Genomic DNA, 24669 nt, shown 5'->3' on the forward strand with positions numbered 1-24669 from the left:
AGACATTACTACTTTTGTAATCTTTAAATTATTATCAGGCCTGGTCCCACACTTTTGTAATTCTTAAATTATCAGGCCTGGTCCAATACTTTTGTAATTCTTAAGGAACCATTTATTCCAAATCCTTCGAAAATATTCCCTTTCGCCCCATCAAATGACATGTATCTTTCGAAACACTTAAAACTGTCATCGAGCAAATTACAAATGCAAAACGATTCGTCTGACGGATATGTGGGCGCAAGGATGTATCCTTGTCACGGGTGAGAATTAATTCTAATCACTCGGTGAAAGTCGAAATCCTGTTCGTGGTCGTCAAGACAGTCCGAAACAGGCGTGATCGGGTGGGCGTGGATTTTATCCAGAAGGTAGTCGCGATTCTGACCTCCCCGCTGGCCTTGGACCCTCTAGCCTTTCCAGAGAAATCGAGTTCTCTGGTTGGCGACAAAATCGTCTCGACGCTGACTTCATCCTCCTACACCTTTTTTTACCTGTTCGTCGATCAAGGTATACGTAATACGTTCTTCGAATTTGTTTCTCGAGGTTCTTTCCTGCAGCCAGGAGATCGTTCCCAGCTGCACCGTTTACCGATTTCGTAATCGATTTTCGAGCAAATATTAGACCTGGTGATTTGTGGAACTTCCACTTACGACTCGATGCTACTGTTTCGTAACACTGGAAGGACAGGGTCCTTGAGATTTCAAAAAAAAATTTAGAATACAAAATTAGTTTTTAATTCGAATTATTCAGGCTCTTTTTTGGTTAAGTTAATGTTGAGTCGACCATTTTTCCAGAGGGCTTCATTTGACACAACACTTTTTGTATCATACAACAAGTCACATTTTATCCACTATGAATGATAAAATTATTAATAATGAGATACGAAATGTTATACAAATTTGTTACAACCTTATCCAACCTTATCTTGTAACAAGTTATAAAAACATGTTGCATACCAAGGTTTACACAACAATTTGTTATACACCATTTTGCTGCATAGTGTAGACGTAGCTTAAGTCCCACCAAGAGGTGAATTTCAAAATATCGATTTCCAGACCTATTTCTTTTTTTCAATCACTCTGTACATCGATTTGATCCATATTTCAAGATGTCGCTATATGGGTCACGTTCGACCCAACCTCCCTATTGTAATCCGAATATTAATAACGAGGAATGCAACACCAAGTCACACCCCAGCCCCAGGTATAATGATAGATCCTTTCCGGCGTGGTTGCTCGCCTCTCGGTCCTATAAACTCATCCTGTTGCGAAGTGACGTATCGGCGGGATCGGCCGTTCGATCGTGGAACCGGATCCCCGGGAAATGAGCGGATCGAGTTCGCCGCCACTGCTGTCGTTCTAATAAATCCTCCAGTAGAGGATCTCTTCGCGCCAGAACTCTCTACTCTGCCGATCCACGGACAGTCCTATGATTATAAGCTCCGTGTCCGCGGCCCAACAAAGGACAGGCCTAACGACACCTTGATGAAGTTATACCCTCGACGACAGTCCGATCGAGGATTTATGCTTGAATTCTGTACGCTCGACCGAGAACCTGGACTGTGCAAGCTTGCTGATTATTCAATGTTCGATGTCCGGCGGGAAAACGGACGATCTAACAAGCCGGGGTGTACTTTCTATAAACTGGATCCTACGAAGGCAAGAGTTCCTTGGCGGTCGCTGGGAAAGGTTTGAATTGTGGGCATGTGTGCTGACTCGACTTCCTTGTTAACCCATTTGCATAATTGGAAAGAAATGAAAAATAGAGCCTTGATGTGAATGCTTTTTTTCGATTTAATTTAAGTACGAATTGGTCAGATACTATAAGGAAATTTATTGTAAAAGCCTAAAATCTAACACGTTTTTTAGAACTGTCAGTCTCTACAGCCCCAGATTCGGGTAATTATCGCGAGTCTACTGTATCTTGATAACAATTAATTTGGTCCTCGTGAAGCGATGTTTTGCGAGATAATCCAACGAAATAGTTCATGTGAATATTATTGCAAGGATAATAAGTTATCCTCCGATTATAAAAGTCACTCAACTCATCCGAGGTATCATTTTATGTTCTAGTAACTCGAAGTTTCTCTTGGACCTTGGAATTTTTAAATTCAAGAGTTAATGTCCCAGATCTAGTTAAACCACGAGAGATCCATAAACGAACCTGTCACGAATTTTCTTCTTATTCGAGCTATCATCATCAATATAAACTCTCCCATAAATTCATGTCACAACGACGATAATTCTCTGACGTTTTAGAATATCCCCGGAGTTAGAAAGAGCCCGGCACGGGCCATATAAATGGCGACCGGAATGAAGAACGGGTCGTAAACAGCCTCGAGTCGCTGCTCCATTTGAGAGATCTCCATTTTCCATCGAGCTTTTTTTCCCCATTTCCGTTCCAACGTCAGCATCTTGCCAGGCGAATAAACGTCACCTTGATGCTATAAACAGCGAACCTCGGGATCTCTGGATCGAGAGTTCGCGAAGTATCGTATCTGGTCTGGATCGAATTTCGTGTAAGTGAAGAGTTCGTTGCAACACTAGACGAACATTTACTCGTTTTTTTAGAATATGTACAGTGGGTTATCAAGGTGACGTTTATATTAGTCTTGTTCGTCGGGTAATTTCGTTGGGTATCAAATTGGTGTATCGATACCGTATTGGTTTGGTGTCGCTTCAAAAAGTAACAGTATCGAAAATTAATACCAAGTACCTAAAATTTCGTTATTACCTTTCGATACTGCGCATAGAGTTATTTCGTATTGAATTGTTCGAATACCATCAACATGTATCGGTATCGGTACGATTACTACGAATACACTTTTCCTAAACGGTACCATTTCTTTCTCTACGAATCGAACGTCGATCCTTCGAAAGGCACAGAAGGTTTATCGAAGCTACTGGTAAAAAATCTTTACAAAGTATTCGTTGCGACATGCGTTCTCGAGAACAAACGAGATACTGAAACGACAAGGTAGCTAGAATATCGAAGAAAGAGAGAAAAAAAAGGAACGAAGTGTATGCAAGAAGAAAGCAAGCCAAGAACGACAACGTCTGAAGTCACTTCCACGTGTTCTCGCGTCATTAACTCCACGGCCCTCGTAAGAGAGAGAGAGAGAGAGAGAGAGAGAGAGACAGAGTCTTTTTTCTTCTTGCTTCTTTATTTCTTCGTTTTCTTCGTTAACTCGTTTTCTTACCCTCTGCCTCGATTTTCTATTTGCCACTCCTCGCCCATGAGCGCCTTCCGTGTTCGATACACACCGCGTTTCTCGATGAAAATGAACATCGACGAAGACCGTCCGTCTTCCGGAAATTTCAGTCTCCCCGGTTGTTGATAACCGTGGCTGTTAAGATAACGTTCAACCGATCCAGTTGGTAGTTTTGCGCGATTTGTCAGCCACTTTGGAACGCTGCACGGACGAAAAATCGAGCCACCGATCGATAATACTGTCCAACGAATTAAGTTTTCTTTTTGACCTGTAATATCTACTGGGGGAAAAACTTCTCGTCCCAAACACGAATTCGAATACATAAATCACTAGTTTATTAATTAAATAGGAATTCTTTTAAAGTATTTAAAAATACCGATTCTATTGCTGACGCTTATTAATCTCTCCTGAGATCTATGAAATACGACTGGAGGAAGGAAGCTTGGACGATCCATTGGAGAAATCGGCGGTGGTTTAGGGTTCGCCTAAAGATACTAATCCCGTCACGATTACCCGTGGGTATTCGGGGTCGTCGATACCACGGCGCCAGCATTGTCCAGCCGGATCACGCTGCCGTCTCGTCCACGAACACGGCCGGGGGGATAGCGAAGGGATGGTAGGCTGAAGACAGCGGGGAGGGACCGACACGGCGAAAGGGACAAAGACGGCGAACCACTTCAGCAAAAGAGGAGACGACGCGCGAGACCGGTCTCCACGGGGCGAACTTGTGCCGTATCCTTGCCGTAGCGTTGCGAGGCGTCCTCTGGCTGGAGAAAAACTGGCCGGCAGATATGGCTGCTCGCCCTCCAGTCAGAGGTCAACGAGGTTGGAGGACCTATACCTTGATCCAATACTACCAAAGAACGGCCCTTCTACTTGCGTACTTTGTCAGTGGTTCTCAGGGACATGTCTCGTTTGGAACGGTCTGGGCATTGGGTAGAAAAAGAATGAAGATTCCTTTAGGAATTTTGGGACGGTTGCAGGTTCGATTGTCTTCGAAGTGCAGGTCTTAGAAGAACCTTTAATCCCTTCATTGACTGTTTTTACAAATCGACCTAAACTACTGCTAGGACTTTGGGGAAAAAGGTATTGGTATTGGGGGATGGGTGGAAGTTGGATAGCCCTGGAAGGGGAGTTCTAGCAAGGTCCTTTAACCTTTTTGCTGCCACTTCGTAAAAGTCGACTTACACCCACTGCTAGGATTTTACAGAGACATGGGAAAGGACGATTCCCTTTGGTACTCGGGGACATTCCTCTGTTGGAGGTTGGGTAGCCTTGGAAATGATGTTTTGTTAAGAAATGTGGTCCTGAACCTCCACGCAGATTATTCTTTCTCATTTGCAACTTTTTTTTCTTTCTTCTCCCTTCCATCATTTTCTGCACCGAAGTGTAAATGTTATTATATGCAATTGTAGCTTGTAACCCATTTTCTGGATGTAACATCCTTGAATATCTAGTATTTCCTTACGCTACTCAATTTTGTTTCCCGCGACTGCGTGTTCCGATGCCGGTAGCGGACTCTCGTTAACAAGCGGAGCAGCCAGTTTTACTTGAAAGGGTCTGAAAATTGCGAACAATAGGCCGTTTTACGAAGCACGCCGACCAACCGTCCTACCGTTGCAAGCCTAATCCACTGTGTGGGCAAGAAATATGCAGCTTCTTCGTCGGCCCTAGAAGGCCAGCGGCCGTGTCGGGCGCGCCAGTGGTTCTCATTCGATCTTTTAAACACTTTTGTCGCTCTCTTATTCATCTCAAAATAATACTCGAATTTTCAAATTTATAAATTAATTATTCCTTCACTTTTATATTGCAGTGAAACTGAGAAGTTGCATTATTCTAACATTTTAATCATCGGTATAAGAATATATTACATAATCATTTCGACTGTTTTGGTAGTTCCAGTGTTAAAGAATACATTATTGGAGGACTTACTACAATTGTAGTTGAAGGGACGTTATAGAAATTTTTTATAATATAATGTTGGAATCTGTGAATTTATTCCGAAGAATCTGTTTCGCGCAAATATTTTAAATCGAAGTTTCGAGTGTTTCCAAACGCAAGCAAGAGGATCCAACGTCCTCTATCCACGATATATCGTTCCCTCCGTGTACGACAATCGAAGGAAGCGGGTGTTCTTTATCCTCGAGCGGCCATGGAGGTTTCCTCGGTCAAGAGACGGGGAGGAACGACGCAGTTCGTTTAGAATGTTTAGTTCCGTGGGAAAATATATAACGGGTGTACGTAACGGTGTTTCTATTAGACGAGTAACACGCCGTGACAGAGAAGCTCTGCACGCCCGCGCGCACGGACGGCCATTAAAATTCCCTGTGTTCCTTTTCGCGTACCGGCCATTATGCCACTTAGTCGGCACGGTGTTGCCGGACGAGGTGACCTTGAGATGATTGAGAGAAGCGTACGTATTCTCTTGGGAACACGATTTCAACAGCAATTTCGCGATTGTGCGTTTAACAGCCCCTTTCTGCACCAAAATGACACGAAATCCTACTAAATTTCTCTTGAAAATAAAAAAATGTAAAATCTATACACAGGGTGGGCCGGAAATCATAGTACAAACGGGCAGGGGGTAATTCTACGTTAAAAAGGAAGAAAATATTTTCAACATTTTCTTATCCGGGGCTCTGTTTTCTATTCGAATGATCTCTTCATCCCAAGACGCATTGAAGGGTTCCAACAGGAAAATCACGAGTCCTGGCAGCCGATCGAGATGAAAGTCCGACGACAGGTTAGCTCTGCGTCCACAGGATCGACGAGATAGAAACTTACGAGGGTCGCGGAGATCTCGGTGTCTGGGAAATCGAAAGTTCCGATGAATAAATTAAGTCACTTTCAGTAACCAATTCACCAACGACTTATCACATTTCGCTATAAAACGATGGGTATAAAAGACTGAAGAATTTTCGATCTTCAAAGAATCACAATTATGTTTCAGAAAACTGGTGTTAATTAGATTTTATTTAATATAGACAAGTGGTGAAATTAATATGCCCGGAACTTTACTATTAAACTTCATTAATATCTTCACTTTATTGCATTATCCGAGTTAAAAAATGTTATAAAAATGCATAAATATCCGCAGTTTAATGGTAACAGTGTGCAAGAAGGAATAGAATAAGAGGATAGATGGAATAGAATAGAAGAGAGAGAGGGCAGAAGGGAGGTCGTGAGCACTCTCGGAGGAAACGAAAGAGGTGAAAGTCAGCCATTAATCCTTACGTAGCCCGAGCGAGTATGGGTAATCACGAGATGACCACCTTGGACATCACGCCGTCCTTTCTTTCTCACGATAATTCCACACGCGAGTGATTACAGGATTCGCGAAAAAGGGCAGATGTAACGCCCGTCTACCGTCAGTCTTGTAAATCTTCGTAGGTAGCTGGCTGATTATTGCCTCTAGAAGATTTAAAATTCTCTAACAGCTGGCTCTGTTAATTTGTATTTGTTGGCACAGCGAAGAAAACTAGTCCATTGGTGATTAAAGACTGCGGTTTTTTTATGGAAAATAAAATTTGATAAAGCAATTCTTGAAGACAATAACACTCAGGTTTATTAAATCCATTCTGAAATCGTCACCAGTGATGTTACAAGGCAAGTGATTAAACCTTTTGAACGCGATTCAATGGAATCATTTTCCTCTACACTTTAATTTTCAAACTGATCCTCTTCCTGTGTATCTGTCGGATCCACTGTGATCTCCGCAAGGTTAATCGATCAGGATTATATACGTGAAACAGGAAGTCCTTGATAGAAACAAAGTTGCAGTAGCAGGGATATATAAGTCCATTACGAATTACAGTTTTTTTCATCGAGAGGCTCGTGGAATGCATGTGCATCCACACCATTCGTCTGGCGATAAATCGAGGGCAAAAGAGTCCAAGGGCCGTCTTTTATGGTCCAGAAACGTCCCGTATAATTCACCACCAGCTGCGGATTTTACGATGTAATTGCGGGTCTTACAGGGGATACCTGTGCTCCTATACACCCCACTATCCGCGAACCGGTGGTTACACATCGCTACTAGGAAGATATTATCCGTCTCAGACGCGGCAACCATCCTCTCGTGAGGCAAGATTTGCACGGTTAATGGCGGTTAACCGAGGGGACAGGGCAATGGATACAACGGGGACCAAAAAATAACAACTGTTAGAAAATTATGGAACTAAACCCGCGGGTTTTTGTGTTGATTAAAGGTTGCTGAACAGGATGCTGGTTACAGTTTTATCTTTCCCTCACACGTCATGAACTTTTTGGATATGAATGTTAGCACTGTTCAGTTTGATTTATTAATATGAAACGCATGTATTCGTCCATGGTAGAGGAACGTGCTCATAAGTTTGAATGGAAAATTTTTAGAATAATTTCAGCATTGCTATTGATGCATAAATGTAGTAAAATTGACTGTAATGATATATGGCTGGTTGCATAATAATATTTTCAAAGTTGCATCAATGGTCCAATACAGCAAAATTGGCTTCTTAATTTGAGCCACAAGTATCTTAAATTGGAGAATGTATATTTTTGGTTATTTTAGGTATGAGATTTTATTTAAAAATATATTCATATTTTATAGAACAATAAATAACAGACGCGCTAGACAAGTTCGATTCAATTATACACGCGGATACAGTAGATTTTCAAATTTAATTATCTCGAGGAACGAAGCGTTAAATGAAAAAATGTTATTCTTGTTTTTCGACTTATTTTCCCATATTGTTTTTTCGTAGACGAACCGTCAATTCGTTTTCGTCGAGCGATAGAAAGCAACCATGTTTCCCAGACGTTCCTCTCCTGTAATCGTTGCCCAACATCAAGATAATGGTTTTTCATTTTCCTGTCGACACGCCGCGAGCTTTTCCGCCGCGCGCGCGCGCGGTTATCCCTTTGTCTCGTCGCGCCGACTAATTTGCATTTAACGAACCGGTGAAACCGATCGTTTCCCCGACCGTTCACGGAAACATCCCTCACGCCACTGTTTAACCTGTCCCACGCTGTTAATACGAGTATTATTAAGCTGTTGGCGAACGAAACGGGGCCCCATCGAGAGAACGGTGGATTTGATATCTTACTTTCACGAATAACCTTTTAAAATTCAGTATTTATCTATTTATTTATTTATTTATTTGACTATTTATTAATTTATTAATTAGTCTCTTTATTTATTTACTTCTTTATTAATTTATATATTAACGGGATAGTTATGATAACAAGAGAAGAACGTACATAAAAATGAAAATAAACGATACAGTAATATTAAGTAATGCGACTTAATAATATTAGACAATACAAAGAAACGAATTCTTTAATGCTGGTTGTTAATGATTGAATAAGTGAACAGTGCGATTTTTTGATGTGTCCTGGAAATCAACATTCTGAACAAAATTTTCCTTGAACGAAAATGTCATTCTCTTAAATTCTCATAGATTCCCCTAAATTCTCCCAAATTCCCCAAATTCTCTTTAAGCATACCACCGATCTCTAATTAGAAATCGCCTTAGCAACAAAATCATTCCGTCGCGAACCACCGAACGAACGTAAAATTCGCGCTCATTTCTGCTCGCATTCTCTCGACGACACCTCGTCACGTTCAACGAGCCCCAACGACGACGAGTCCGCGCGGATTTCCGGCGGGTTCGAGATCGCGAAACCCGGCCGCTAACCGCGCCGCGTTCCAACCTTTTCCGCGGAGATGTATCGTTTTGCGCGCACACACAGGTGCAACGACGTCGACTTGGCAAGGCCATCCTCAAGGATACCACCGTGGGGCCATCGAGCGTATATACAGGGTGGTCCACGCAACTTGTTCACCCTGAATAACTTCTAAAGTATGCATTGTATGAAAGATTTTGTTATTGAAAAGTTGTATGATTTTGGAGATTCAACACCAGCAATATTTATGCATAAATTGAATTCTATAGATTATTATTTCTAAACTGGACACGGAAAGAAAATTGAGTTACCTCGTATTAAGAGTCTAATGAGTTTGAAACTAAAAGAAAACCCGAATAAACTTTTCCAGACTTTTTCTTCGATCGAATATTTTCTACTATAAGTGCATAAAATACAGAGCTCTATAAAATCTCCATTTTAGTAATTATATTATTAGTTTGCAGGACATTCGAGGGCTAAGCACTGTATATCAATTAGTGGTCACAAATCATAATAATGGAAAACGAAATTATTTATTCATCGATCTGATATTAACCGGATGGTGGATCGATTCTATCGGGACTGGATCGGACGATTAACTCGTCGACGATCGATCAACCGGTCCCCGTTCGCAAAACATTTAATTTGTTTCTTGTTTAAACGGTCCACGGAAAAATCTGGAACTGGTTCTGGTGAATACTTTGTCGAGGATATGTATCCTTGGGAATTTTCCGCATGCACAGGTAGATTGAATTCGAGAGAGGCTCGTGTCGTTGCTCTCGTACGTGTACAAACTCCCGTTTCGATGTATCGAGACACTTATCGAGCTGGTAGAATGTATAGAAATAATTAAGCGACTGCGGAAGTTTATGCAAATTCAGGACTTTAGAGACTAATATAATAAAGGATTAAAATAGAATGGAATTTTATATCCTGCATCGGAGGCTTTACGACGTTAAGACTTAAATAGCATTAAACTCTGTTAAATCGCTTATTTTATTGCGTTTTCCAAGGGTAAGAAGTTTTATAAACGTATGTAGACTTCCGTTGTCCAATAGTTATTTATTAAAAAGCGCTCTAGATACACAATATTATCCACTAGATATATATTATTGAATTATGAGACATCTTCGAAATTAGAAATATTTTATCGATGTTTCGCTGAATAGAAATTCGTGTTGAATATTGGACGATCGATATAAGTGCAAATAATGCTGTATAAATCACTCTGGATTATTGTGGATTAGATACTTATTACATTTAAAAAATTGTTTTTTTATAAACAATGTGTTTGCTTACGATAAATAACGAATTACTAGTCACACTAACACCGTGTTTTTAATGTTTAGACGTCATTTAACGAAGGTTTGTACTCCTGATCGTTAAGAAATGTTCCAAATATTTCTTTATAGTGGAGGAATGTACATTTAACGGGACAAAATGCATATTATGTTCTGTTATATTAGAAAAACCTTTTTTTTTTCCAAAAATAGAAGATCCTCCTGTACTCCCTAACTGGTAGAGGTAAAATTAAATGCGAAACAAAAAACAAAAGAGACGTTACTCGCGTAATCGCGAAGACGTGATGTAATTTTCTCGTCGAACTTGTACTGTCGATCGCAGAATCTACAGGTTTCTTCAAAATCACCGATCCATACGTACATTTATTATCGTTGTCGACGATTCATGTAAATATTTTTTCGAAAGTCCACACCGATTGCAAAATACGCGTGGGACAAACGAATGAACGAACTCGCGATTTCGTGGACCATTTTGCGTAACCGTCGCGAAAGTTTTTTTTTTCTTCTTTTTGAGGAACCATCGCTCGAGGTCCACCGGTTTTGGATGACCGGGGGGAAAGTTATCGATTTCGAAAGACCTCTTGGACTGACCGACTTTACTCGTTCTTCTCTTGGCCAGAGATTTCGCGATTACTCATTGGCGAATATGGATGAGCCGTTTAACGCTCGCCAAAATGCTAAAATCGGCCTCGATTGATATCGTTCGAACGTGGAATTAGACACTTGCGCAAACGAAACCCGAACACCGAAACGATATGACCGTTAGAGCGGACTTTTACTCAACTTTTTCCACTAATTGAAAGAAAAAAGTAGAACAGTGGAAATTTTTAGTGGTTTCTGTTATGGAATATTTTTGTTGAATTCCATTTATAGCGTTCCTTAATTTGAACAATACAATTACAATTACATTAAATTCAATTCTTCTCGTGCATTTTTCGGGGAAAATTGTTATTTAAAAATAATTCAATGGGAAAACTTTGATATTGAGATTACGTTCAGTTTTTCTCGTATATTTTTAGTGGACGATTATTATTTAAAAATTGTCCAGTGTAAAAACCTTGAAATTGTGATTTTCTACACAAACACAACACAACCATACTTTTGAAACTCTGGCTCTAATAATTTGACCATCCACTGCAAACAAGCATCTCTTCCAACGAACCATTGAATAGAAGTAAAATATTTTTAAAAACATTTATTGGTTCCTCAGACTTCAACCGATCGGTTAAAGCACAGGACTGGTTGAATCAGCCTCTATTCTGAAGTTTCGCGCACAATCCTACCGGCTCCATGCCTAAACAGCACCGATACCGACTTGAATACGTGGAATTGCACGAGATCGCCCGCAGGACTTTTACTTTTACGATTCGAGCGTGGGCAATCGTTCGCCTCGCTGCCCACGAGCTATCGGCCCACTCGACAGCCACCATTTTAGGGACTATTCGCGTTGGGACAGCACGCCGAAAAAAGAGAACGACCTTCGTCGTAAAAAACGCCTCTGAACAACCATTGTGCCCCCTCTTATCTTACGAGGCTTCGAGGTTCTATCGATGATTTGATCGAATTATGCATGAGCACAGACTTTCGAGATTCGTATTATAGAAATTGGACTGTTCGAGGATGTAAATTCTTCGAAAGTGAAAACGTGGGATATTTTGGAAACAGTGTTTTGGGACATTGATTTATTTGCTACTTTCGATTGCCTGTCGAAAGTGGAGGGTAATCTTTAGAAAACTGTCGACAATAATCTGGAATTGGTTAGTTATATAATAATCAGCCGAATAATGTCTTGGCCTAGGCTCTGGTGAACTGTTAACTATAACTGTTAACTGTAATTATCAAGTTCCATTTTTCAATCTGGACGAAAGGATTCTCTTTCTCATTACTTCTGAAATTGGTAAGTGCAAACGAATGTTACTTTGGAACATTTGTAAACTTGATGAACTAATTGAGGATAACATACATTTTTAAATAATTGTATCAACACGGATTAAAGCGTGTTTACTTTAAAAATTTTAGGAGGGTCACAGTGGCCCCCATAATCTGAAAGGGCATTAATACAGACTCCTCTCGATTATCGTCCGACTTGTTCTACTTGATTATTGTCCAGGCATTGTTGTACATTGTTCTCCATTCGCTTTCGTTGCCGAGGCTCAGGCTTCGAGCAAAAACAAAAAACGAATTAACGAGGGTCTGAAGCATTTCTCCCTACAAGATTACTGTCCCGGCGCCGACCTTAGGTCGGGACGATAATCGAGAGGAGTCTGAAGATGGTTAAATGAGAATTCTCAGCCAACGGTAGCGAAATATTTTTCCTCGACGAATTCTCTCACGGTGCACGGGCCATTAGCGAACGAACGATTCGGTTCCACTCTACACCCTCTGGCTTCACCGGGTACGTGATCCGCGTGGAAATACAAATGGCGGCGGAAAGACCTGCACGATAGAGAGAGAGAGAGAGAGAGATACGGTGCCATTAATGAGTAACGTAAACGGGCCAGTCGTTTCGCATGTATGTGCGAACGTGTCCGAGGCTGGTTCTAGATCCCGTGTATGCAGGATCGGATTAAGATTTTTAGTGGCCCTGGCTATCAGATTTTCGGGGGCCCCCTTAGTTGAAAAGTGATGAGGGATTTTTTTGTAATACAGCATAACAAAATACATAAATCTTAAAAAATTGAAATTCATTTTAAATAAAATTAAAGTACATTTAGTCATAACGAAATTGACGGTACAGATTGGGCCCCCCCCCCCCCCCGGAAGGGGGGGCCCAATGTGATGAAATGGACTAGATTTATTTTTCTTGTAAATAATTTTGATGGAAACCAAACAGTTCCTGAGATATCGAAGAAAATCTATTTCCCATTTCCAAATGTGAAGGTTGTTTTCAACGGTTGTTCCAAGTGTTATGAACGGTCTTGCGAAAATTGAATGACAGATTAATGACAGGTAAACCGTTCGAATGCACCTGGCGGGGAGGGTCGCGTATGAAAACGCTTCGTGCTGGATACAAATGGTCATCGTGGTATCGCCGTTACGTAACGGGCTACTGGACCAAACAAACGATGCAAACGGACGCCACGGAAAACGATTACGTAACCGACGAAAACGTTGGCCCGGCTTGGCCATATTTGGGGTCCCGTGGTTTCGTGCGGTGCCATTTTAATGTACACGTACCGTTACCTTGCAACCACCAAGAATAACGATACCCGAATATACTTACGTTCCCTTTTGCAATATCTCGACCTACAACTGATACCATAGACGAGATAGATCAATTATTTCGATACAGGGTGTTCAAGGAAAAAGGGCCTGAGACTTTAGAAGTTTTCTTAATTTTTATACAGGGTGATAAAAAAAGGGTCTAAGATTTAACTTCAATAACAGATATGAGAACAAACTTGTGTATTTCTATTCAAAAGGATTGATTTTTGAACCCATGTTGATTAGACATTTTTATAGTGAAATACAATAAAAGGCAAAATATTCATCACATGCAACGAGTTATCTATTTTCTTCTGAACCCAATAAGATACTTAAGATAAGAAGGACATTCCTATATATACTCTACTCTTTGTAAATCACTTTATAAAATATCATTTTGCATAAAAATCCGAAGTCTATTCATCAGATAATCCCACGTAAATCGGAAACTAAGAAATTCCAAGACCCATAGAAAATAATCACACAGGCGATACGATATTAATAATAACGTGAAGAATATAATGACGGGAATATGTATCGCATCCTCTCCACAGTTAAAGCGTGAATCACGTTCCAAGAACGGTAAATCCTCGTCAGCCATAGAGAGACGTTGATTCGTACAGTTAGAATCGTTGGTGGTAAACGTTATGTACTTTCAATTTTTTCCCACCTGGGGAATATTCCTCCGCACGTCAGAAGTATGTTGCGTGTTCTCCAACATCCGATGACTCATCCCCCCCCCCCTATTGTATATTATAATTATCATGGATGCGTCGCCGGTGGCCCGTTGCGATGGGTGTTCCATAGATGCAGAAGATGACCGACGAAAGCACCGACATGCCGTGGGGATGTTTAATTTACGATTCGTACATACAAGTACGGGATAGCCAGCGTCCAGGATGTAAAGGCAATGTTCGCCCAACGCCCACCACGATCTCGAGGAATCGGCCGTTTACAGAGGTCAAAGACTCTGTTCACCTTCCCTCAACCTTGTCTTGGCTCGTGGTGCCGCGCAAGGCTCTTCCTTTCCGGGACAAATTGTTCCCCACGGCGCAGCCAGAGCCCTTAAATTATGCAGAACTCCCTCGAGCCGGTGGAGAGTCTATATCGCCATTAAGCTCGCGGGGGAGGGTCGATCTTTTCCTTCTCGATTTAACGTAGTACCTCGGAGGGGACCAATTGCTAATCCAAAAGAAGTCCAGGATCTACTTCCATCCGAGGTCCCCAAAGGTAAACTACATCTTAGCTCTGCCTAAACCTGAAGGTTCCATTGGAAACCAAAATATCATCTTCTAATGCAGATGAAGTTCATATTCCCTTTTCATCCAAGAACCCCGAGAAGATCAATCCCGGATCAACGGAGTCTTTCGCAACCGAACCGAAAAGATTCATCAGCTGGTTTATAATCCAGGCGCTCCGACCCAAGGAATCGTGATCGTCGCCGGTTGGTTCATTATCGGCAAAATGGCAGGAACCGGCGGTCCGTTAAGGACACGAGCACGCGTTTGCATGCCGAGGCTGGCATGTATCGCTGACATGAGGCGTAGCACAAGCGTTAGCTCCCGGTCTCCACCGTACACACATCTTTCTCTCTTTCTCTTGTAACGTTCGCAAGAAGAAGGCCGTAAGTCCGGTCACATAACGGTCCAGTTATGGTACGGCGAGGAAGCGATCTCTCGCCTCTCGACACACGATTCCCTCGTTACACGAACCTGCCCTCTTCCTCCAACGTCGTATTTCCCATCATCCTTCCACCTTTAGTTTCCCTCTGCTTCATCCATCCTTTCTTCTACGCTCTATCTCTCGCGTGTATTCGCGCCTGCATCCACGCCTCTGTTTGGTTATTTTTTCTTCTTCTTCTTGTTCTTCTTCTTCACTTGCGTGTACTACACGTCGAGTCGCATGAGCGATCGTGATCGCCGATCGAGCTTCCTCGTACCTTGGATCAAGACACACACATTTCTAGAAGTTTGTGTAAAAGACGTGTGATGTCATTGCTCGCTGGTTTATCGCGGTCTAGTAATCTTTGGGAATTAGAAGAAGATGGTACTAGTACTGTACAGAGTGTTACTACTTCTTCCATCTCTGGGAAATAGCTTTCTGTGGAGGATGGAGATATTCCAATATATCCAATATATTTCTCCAGGAAGAAGACCTTGAATTTGATCTTCATTAGATTAGAGCTTCGTCTTGGGTAGCTTCTGTTATACTTGGGAATTGTTTTGAACATTGGCATTTTAGGGGATAGTGCATAGTTCATCGTGGAAGATAGTAGTCCTAATATACCACTCTGGAGCTAACTCTATGATAGTATGTTCCCTTATTAAACAATGTTCCAAAATTGGGCAACCTTTCTCTACAGTTTGTAGGTAGCTTCCTTTGTATATGGGAATACTTTCAGTTTCGGAGATTGTAGAAATTACAGTTGATGCAACCTTAAGCTGAGAAGCTTTAATTTAGTGTCATCATCTTATTATAATATTATACAAGAAAATAATAACCAATTTCTTATTAGTACTATCTAATAACCCGAATATACTAGACTGGAGCTAAACCTATGGTACGCCTCTACCATTATCAAAGCAGCACAGAATACAGGTGATAATTTCGTCTCATCGATCATGTCAATAATATTATTATAGAGACGATCTGTCTATAATTATCAATTTTTTCTTCTTCTATGGGCTACTTACCAATTCGGTGGGCATGGTGTTGCAAGATCTCAGGGGCAAATTGTAGGTTATAGGGGTGGGCTGGCTCCTGTACTCCTGCAGGCAGGAGCTGTTCTTGGAGAGGCCGCGTGGATAGACCAGACCATGGAAATCCGTGTTGCCCTCGGTCGAGATGTGAACGATTATCGACTCACTCGCGCACTCGATCTGCACGGTGCTCGCTATCGCCGCTGTTGCTGGAAAAAAAAAAATTGAAAACAAAATTATAAACGATCGTGTGAAAAGAATTATTAATGGTGGAACAAGAGACGAATCAGATGGTAGAAAATTATGTAAGTAAATTTAAAATTTTTAATTGTTACTTAACGTAAACAAATCACACCATGTATGTTAACATCAGATTTATATATACCTGACGGTATCAGCGATCTCGATGGATCGTTTCCCAAAGAATTTTAAACTGTTTCGAACCATACCCCGTCCATTAGACACGCTTCTCTCGAATTCACGGCGACTTATCAGTCGATAGATTGAAGTCCCCACTCTGTTACAGTTAACTGTACATACATCCGTCGATGATGTTCGATCGACAGCGTTCCTAAGTGTGAATGACGTAACGGTACATTCCGTCGATCAATTACGAGCATTATCGGAACTTTTATTCACACGATCGAACGACACACCGTTCGATTATGATCGATTCTCATTAAACGACAGACCCTCGTGAGAGCTTTACAGGAGTGTATCAAAAGTAATACATAGTCTGCTCTTCGTGTTTAATTATTCAAAGAAAAAATCATTTAAAAACAAAAATTATTTGAATTAAACGCAAAATAAAATTAGTTTTCTTATATTATTCGTAAAATAAAAAATAATAAACTATTGGGTTGGAACGGAAAGTTTGTGCATTTTCAGTCTCTGATCACGACAATTTTACAAGGATTGTTTTAAAAAAAACTCGTGGAACAATAGGGAAGCGTAATAGAACCAAATGGAAAGTGTGTCATTGATTAAATAAATCACTTTCAATTCAACCCAGTATTTGAAATAATAAATTATTATTTGTTATCTTATTTCAAATAAAATCTGCCCAACCTTGCTCTGTGCCATCAAGATTGAGCAGTGAATCAATGTTCGTTTCTCGAGACGAAACAGAAGTCTGCCGTGGAAAATCACGAAATCACTGACAGTTTTTGCGTAACCGTGGGCAGAAGAAGTTCACGATGATCACGCACTATTGCGTGTACCCGTTCGTTCACGGTCGATTTAGATGGTTCCGACAGGCGGACGATCGATGATCAAAAAACGGACGTTGAGGCAAAAGGGAGATCGCTCGAAAGACGTCAGACCCCTTCAGAATACCTAACTGTTTTTTTTTCTACGGGATCCCATTGTGAAAAGATGGAAACTGTACCATTCCGATAGTTCGCGAGAAAATTCCGCGATTCGATTGTATATTCGGTGACCTGCGAATCAATTAGTCGATCCAGGTGCGTTCACCCCTGAATCAACGTGAATTTAATCATTCTTAACGATCTAACGTTAGTACTACGGTACTAGGTCCGTGATTGGCTCGTGAAAATTGCACCTTATCCTGCCCTGAATTCGGTGTTCAAACAATGGTTTGAAGTTGAGAACCTCGAGTTTTTGTTAATTAACTCTGGAAACATCGGCGATTAACTATCAGTTGTCACCTGAACGGTGTATAAATGGTAATCAATTTATTTATTCACATATTGTAATTTAGTATTATTTATGCATTATTATTAACATATTAAAATCCATAGTATAGTTCTTGTATAAATCGAACCTTCTTGAACTCTTATACTTTAGAACTCTTTACATACTAAACGTTGAACCTTTTCCGCGCCAAAGCCTTCCATCAACAGTACTGAATGAAGCATTTCGTGGAAACACATCGCTGGTGTCCCCATTGAAGTCACTGAAACTCCGCGGGCTCTGTTACGAAACAAACGCCAGGCTGATTATGTATTACCTAACAAACTTGCGAATTAAAATGGAATCTCGTCTTTTTCTTTCGTTTCGTTTTCGCTCGCGTGCAATTAATTTACGCGGCGCTTAACTCGGCGTGGTCGTTTAAGAGGACTCCCGGGGTGGAAATGACAATGATCGTCTTCGCTTTACTATTATCGTCAACGAGAATCTAGACAATGCTGAGAGAGTCGTGAACTTGACTCCACGTCTTCCGACTCCTTCAACCTCGGGCCAAATCGAGCCTCGTTTAATTTCGAATATCTTCACGTGTCGACTTGGGACATTTGTCTGGGTTCGTGATTGGCTGGCAATAAAAGGATCATGTTACTGTGGGCGTAGATTAGAGGCGCCGTTAGGATCCCCAATATGGGAATCGATTACGACTCGAGGATCGATGCAATCAGATTCTATTAACCCTAATGACGCCAATTTGTTTTGAGAATTTTTTTTCGTCTCGATTTATCCAGGTGTCATATTTTTTATTAATTAATAGAAAAATTAAATTCATACCTTATTTATTCCCTTTAAATTCGAAATAACCTCTATATTCCCTTTCTCTTCATCCAATTATTTGTTTATTTAACTGTATCGTAATATCTGTGTTTCAGTGGGTATGATCAAATTCTTAGAGCCACAGAACATAAAGTATGTTTTTCTTTTGTGTTTGTGGAGAAGTAAAATTAGACAATATCAACGTTCTTACAATGAATAATTTCTAACTAACAATTGTCCATTCAAAATACACGAACAAGAATTAAACTTCGTCTTCCCGAGTAAACAGATCAAACGACGCTAGTTTTATTTAATTTCTTTTTCCTCACTGGATCACAGCAGCTGTACAATCCCCTTCCCCAGTGAAACCATCATTCGCTGGAATCTCAGTACCAGGAAAGAGGTGAAGGTCCGTGCAGAATCCCCGTTTTTCCACCCGTCCTTTATCTCCCCTTTGCTTCTCTACGGTGAACGTTGAAAAACCGAAATGATTCGTGCGAAGAGGATACCTCGAGGTCGACGACCTACCACGGTTCTGTATTCTTTGCTTTGGTGGTATTTCCTCGTCGTTCGTTGCCCTTTTTCTTTTTTTTTTTTTTCTTCTCAGTTCACGTTCGGACACTTCCGTTCGGCCGAACGATCGAATCGAAGTGTACCCGCGAGATACATTCGCGTGCGGCTAATTGTTCTTCGTTTCTTTACGGATTCATGTTTCCGTTCAAGCTGACGCGGGAAACGCTTCTTGTCGCTTCACGATGCAACGACGCTTCTTCTTCGAGGCTTGGGAAAGGGGTTGCCAACCTTAAATGTCCCAGTTGCTGCACCCATCACGGGATATCTCAATACAGTACGAAGAATAAATTTTTACAGTAGAATTTTCGTCGAATTAATTCCACTAGTATTGTAAATCTACAATTAAAATTTTATATTAGTTAATTTATTAATAAATTTAGTTAGATACAAATTTTAAGTGTAGATTTAAAATTAGTTACACTTTGATTATGATTTTAAACTCATCCACGTTTTGAAGATTCCTCCATTTTCGGATCTAGGATCCACGGAGAAAGATCAACGTTCCTAAGGTTAAAGAACCAGGCAGGATTCGTGGAAAAACAGACCTCTAGCGCGTGTTGTCCCCCACCTTCTCACGGTTCTCGTCCCGTCGTTTCGACGAAAGGAGGAAAGAGCGGCGGGTCCGTGTACCGGAAACTCCAAGCGTTCGCGTGTCGTTTGCAAATCGTGGCTGGCGTACACACCTTTGTTTTATCCCATCGATACCTTCGAATGAGTCAGGCTATGCGAAGGAAACGGCGACTCTGTCCCCTCTCCGTGGAGGACAGAAAGTATAAAGGGAAATCGAACGAAACTGTTTTCGTCTCTGATTCGTCCTGGTGACGCGGGGATTTCCTTATTGTAAATATTTACGATTTAATATAAAAAGTATTAGTTTAAAAGATATATAAATTCAGCTGTGAATTCGAAGTCTGTCTATATAATAATTATCCAACTGGGGAGTGTTTTTACATTCCTATTTCAATCTTCGAACATTCCTCTAGCTTGTGAATTTACAATTTCTTTCGGCGATTCCTTTGAGAATTTCAAGTGTTTGAGTTACAGAATGCTCGAAGATTCACATGCTCCCAAGTGGAGGTATATTCGACCGGTTGAAAGATCGAGGTACCCGCGACGCACAGTTATGCAATAGCACTCAGCGGCTTCCGTGCGTGAGATTTTAATGCGTCGACCGACGACGATGAACACGAGCGGCATAACGTATCGTCGACGTAACCGATCCACGCCACGCGACTTCCTGTCACCGCGATGAATTCACGTCGAACGTAAAAGGAATTCCATCTAATGGTTCATTCGGCCGGTTCTTATACCGAGTATCGATAAAAATGTGGGACACTTTCACAGGATAGATTTTACACGCCAAATTGACAAAGAAACTTCGGTACTCCGAAAATTCCGATTTTTTTTTCAAATTCAGGAATTTCAGGATTTTTAATTCAGGAATTCTAGGGATTCAGATAACGCCGTTGCTCGTGTCGCATTGATCGAGGAATTACTGTATCTTGGAAGCTATACTAGATATCAGAAAACTGTTACAATGAAGTGGCTTCTCATGTTCTATAAAAGCGTGCAATGAAATTGTAAAAAATTTATTTGTTTGTTTGTTTATTGATTGATTTATTTAAAATAATTCGGAATGAGGATCGAAGGACAATTGTGATGTTACCTGAGTGGAAAGGAATTCGCGTAAAGTTGCTGTGTGACGCAGAAGATTCTGTCTAAAGTTGGAAGCTTAGTCACCGGCCACGGGAATAAACGCGTAATTTTTCTTCGCTGCGCAATCTCTAATTCAGCGACGCTGAACACCCGGAGCTCTATTGCGGGAGGAGGCCGTGTTTCACTGGAAACGGGTTAACGAGCCGAAATTCAGTAACTAGTAAATTTACATAATCGTCGGACCGTCCCCGTCGCGGTCTTTTGGGCATTGCGAAATTCCACGGTTTTTTTTCGAATTGTCCGACCGGGGATTTAAGTGAGGAAACGCCCGGGTAGGCGAGCATTTGCATATCGCGACTCGATAACTGCGATGCCTGAATCTTCTTTTTCAGCGTTCCGAAAGTTCTTCGAAGTGAACACTTCTGACGTATCGTTAGTCGAGATTTAGTTCCAAATTTTCGAATACTTTTGGGATTTCTAGAAACGTTGGAATTCTCTTGCTGCAAATGTTTGGAATTATGAAGAGTTAAAATTCGGAATTCTTAGAAAATATATTCTAGATTTGGAAATTTTGGGTTGGAAATTCAGGTTTGGGAATTCTGTGCCTTTTATGTTTAGGAATTCTTAGAAATTCTGTGGACCTTAGATTTAAGAATTTCCAGGAATTCAGATTTCGGAATTCTAGGAATTCGAATTCAAGAATTTTAAGGATTCAGATTCAGTCTGAATCAATTTAAGAATTCTCAAAAAATTCTGACGTATTTCATTTTGGAATTCCTATCAACCCGACACATTCTTATAGTCACTATTAAGGATCCTTCCATGTTTATAAATTCTTCCCACTCCCATTCATAAATTCCCATAAACGTCTACTAATAAAAAAAAAACAATTCTCATTGCAAGACCTTTGAAAACTGCACTGGACAGTAAACCCAAACCCACGCGTCGACGGTCAGCGCAGGTATTCCGTTAACCGCTCGCAAAACGCGTTTTCCATTGACTTGCTGCTCCGTGCATTATAACTGTCATATTCCACGCGACCCGCGTCTCCATCCTGCGCAACGTGATCCCGCTAACAACCGGAAGCGTCTGGCAACGTTATTCGACGATTAATATATTAATATTATAAATTATAAATTCACTCATTTAAATAGGAATTCATGCATCAAAACGTGAATTATTACAATATACAACTTTTATCTTTTTTTTTTTTTATTTCTTATGAAAAATATCGTTAAAGTAACGAAAAAGGAAAAAGATTCTTTCTACCAACGATCCAACCCTTTTTACCTTTTTACCGAATACGACGAATATATTTTTACCAAACGAAGCAGGTGGGTATGCGTGTCGTTCCGGCTGAAGACGTTAAACAATGGTTTGATAATTTGCGTTGGCGCGGTTGGAAGTTACCACTACTTCTCAGGGGAATATTGAGAAGAACAGAGAACACTTCCATTACCAATCGAATCGAATTAAATATTGGGCAAATGGAACGAATGTTTTATCCTGTTCGGTCTAACGGATCTTTTGGAATGAAATAAAATGCATGATGGAAGAGAACGATAAAAGTAAGAACAAGAAATAGAATGTAACAATTTTTTAATTAGTTGTTATTAGAGTGGGGAATTTATTCACTCATTATACATGGGAATGTGTTAAATTTAATGGAACTGTGAGTTTAATGGAGTTTAATGTGGACTTTATGTTATTTGGACCTAATAATTATGATCGTTTTGATTAATGAAGTTAATTTTTATAAAACATTTTATGGGAATGGAAATTTACATGAATATCGTTTATTTATTGTTCTAATTGTTATTCAATTTAGTTTCGTTTAGATCATCGATTTTTAATCTGCCATAGTTACTGATTCAATTAGCTCGGTCGCAGCCCGCCGTAACTTTTTATTGTGCCCGATTAAATTGTTCACACTCTGCTGCTAATGATCGCGATATAGGGACCGAATCATTACGTTCGTTTAATTCCTCCATTTTACCAACATCTTCCGCGATTAAATTCTTCCGTTCCTTTTTTTTTTTCATTACCTTGAATACATCCGAATCCCCTCACGATAATAACTCGGTGAATCATATCCGTTTTGTTGGATGGAATTACATCTACGACCGCAATAATTACAATTACATAAGTACAATTAAAATGCCTCTGTATTTTCTTACCGTGAAAAATCTTCATCTGCTATCACTTTGATCATTTTCTTGAATTTATTCATAGTATTTAATATACACTTCTACTACTTGTATCATTTATATACTCGATCTTTCAAAAAGATATTTATCTAAGATTCAGGCTATTCTATTTTTCAACAAGACATTAATCTACACTACTAAACATTGTACAACAAAATATTAATACAGTCCAAACAAACATAATCAAAGAACCACAATACACAAACATTTCTCCACCAAAACACCTACAAACCGTCAAAATACTCTGTTTCCCACTACAATTGACAATCATTCTATACGACAAAATCCAAATCGATTCGAAACACGTAACAAAAAAAAACGAGAAAGCAAGGCATATCGATGCGCTACAACACGTCTTGTCATTGGTCCACTCGAGAAATGGACGACGTCGAGACACCTTGGGACGCTCGTTGCGGCATATCCGCAAGGTTGATTACGCGGAAAACGAGCGGGATCCGAGATTTATTAACCGCTCTCTTTATTATTACCGCGAAGTTGCCGTTTGCAGCTGCCTGTTACGAGGCGACTCTTATGTTACGGGACGGCGACGGTGTTACGAATAATTGCCTCGATTAGCGATGATTTAACGGAAAATTCTCTATAATATTTAACCGGAAGTGCGTGAATTAGTGATTAGAATGAACGAATTTTTGGGAATTTATCGCGAAGTATTAAACCAATGTCTTTAAAACTTTGCGAATAGAAAAATTGTTATTTTCACGACAAATCCATAAATATTGTAGTTATAAGGATTTCTGTGCAGCCAATAACATTAATAAATATCTGGCACATAAAAATGAGATTTTTAAATATTTTCAAATGAATGTTTCAGTCTGAAAGATTGAAAAAATATAACTAATTAAATTTGAAGGAAAATATACAGATTTCACCAGTGAGTGAACAACATGAACCAGTAAATGAATATTTCTAATCAATGGCGCGGAAATTGTTCAAATATAAAAGGAGGATATGAAAAAAATATTTAATCATTTGCTTAACTTAATAAGGTAATTTACTGGTTTCTGTGTGTAATATTCATTTACTGGTTTCTGTATGTAATATTCATTTATTGGTACGTGTTCATTTACTGGTGCATCCACTTTACGATAGAATCGACACGAATATGGAGTAGGAAACCGTTTCCACCTGTTTAACATTTTTCACCCCTGAATCTCTTAATTTGGAGATGGTTGAAGATCGAAGGACAGCGTAGAAGCGTGATCGAGATGACGGGCCGGATCTACGAAAGCGGTAGGATAGCTGTCCGTATCGAGATTACCATTCCACTTGCATAAGACGAACGTGTCCGGTGTTCATAACGAGAAGAACCAGTCTATACGGACGTTGAAGCGTTTCAGCTGACAGTGGACAGTTGTAAAGCACCCTCTATATAGTACTAACGAGATTTGAAAAACCAGCTATGATCGGAATCATCCGGCGTCCAGACAGTTAAGTAAAGATTGGGCCGGTTTCCATAAAGTGTCTGATTATAAGCAACGACGGTATAGACATTACGTCAGAAACGACTGTTCTATTACGCTAAGTGAAGGAATTAATAGGAATTAGCAAGTAATAATTATAAATTAATTTTCGCTCGTTTATACGCTCGAGCTAGGATTAGAACTTGGTTTCGTTTACCTAGATTCAATTAGAGCTCAATTTCAAATTCTATATAGCTTGATTCAGAGCTACAATTC

At 40.3% G+C, this 24669-nt stretch overlaps 1 protein-coding gene across 1 annotated transcript in view; it reads right to left on the reverse strand.

Moving 5' to 3' along the window:
• LOC107194202 overlaps nucleotides 1-24669 on the reverse strand; it is a 69348-nt gene that overhangs the window by 15215 nt on the left and 29464 nt on the right. The window contains exon 4 of the mRNA XM_015583790.1: nucleotides 16071-16285. Within this exon, the coding sequence (XP_015439276.1) occupies nucleotides 16071-16285 (215 nt within the window). The remainder of the gene's footprint in view (nucleotides 1-16070; nucleotides 16286-24669) is intronic.

The sequence above is a fragment of the Dufourea novaeangliae genome, unplaced genomic scaffold, assembly GCF_001272555.1.
Source record: "Dufourea novaeangliae isolate 0120121106 unplaced genomic scaffold, ASM127255v1 scaffold21, whole genome shotgun sequence".
In the NCBI taxonomy this organism is placed as follows: domain Eukaryota; kingdom Metazoa; phylum Arthropoda; class Insecta; order Hymenoptera; family Halictidae; genus Dufourea; species Dufourea novaeangliae.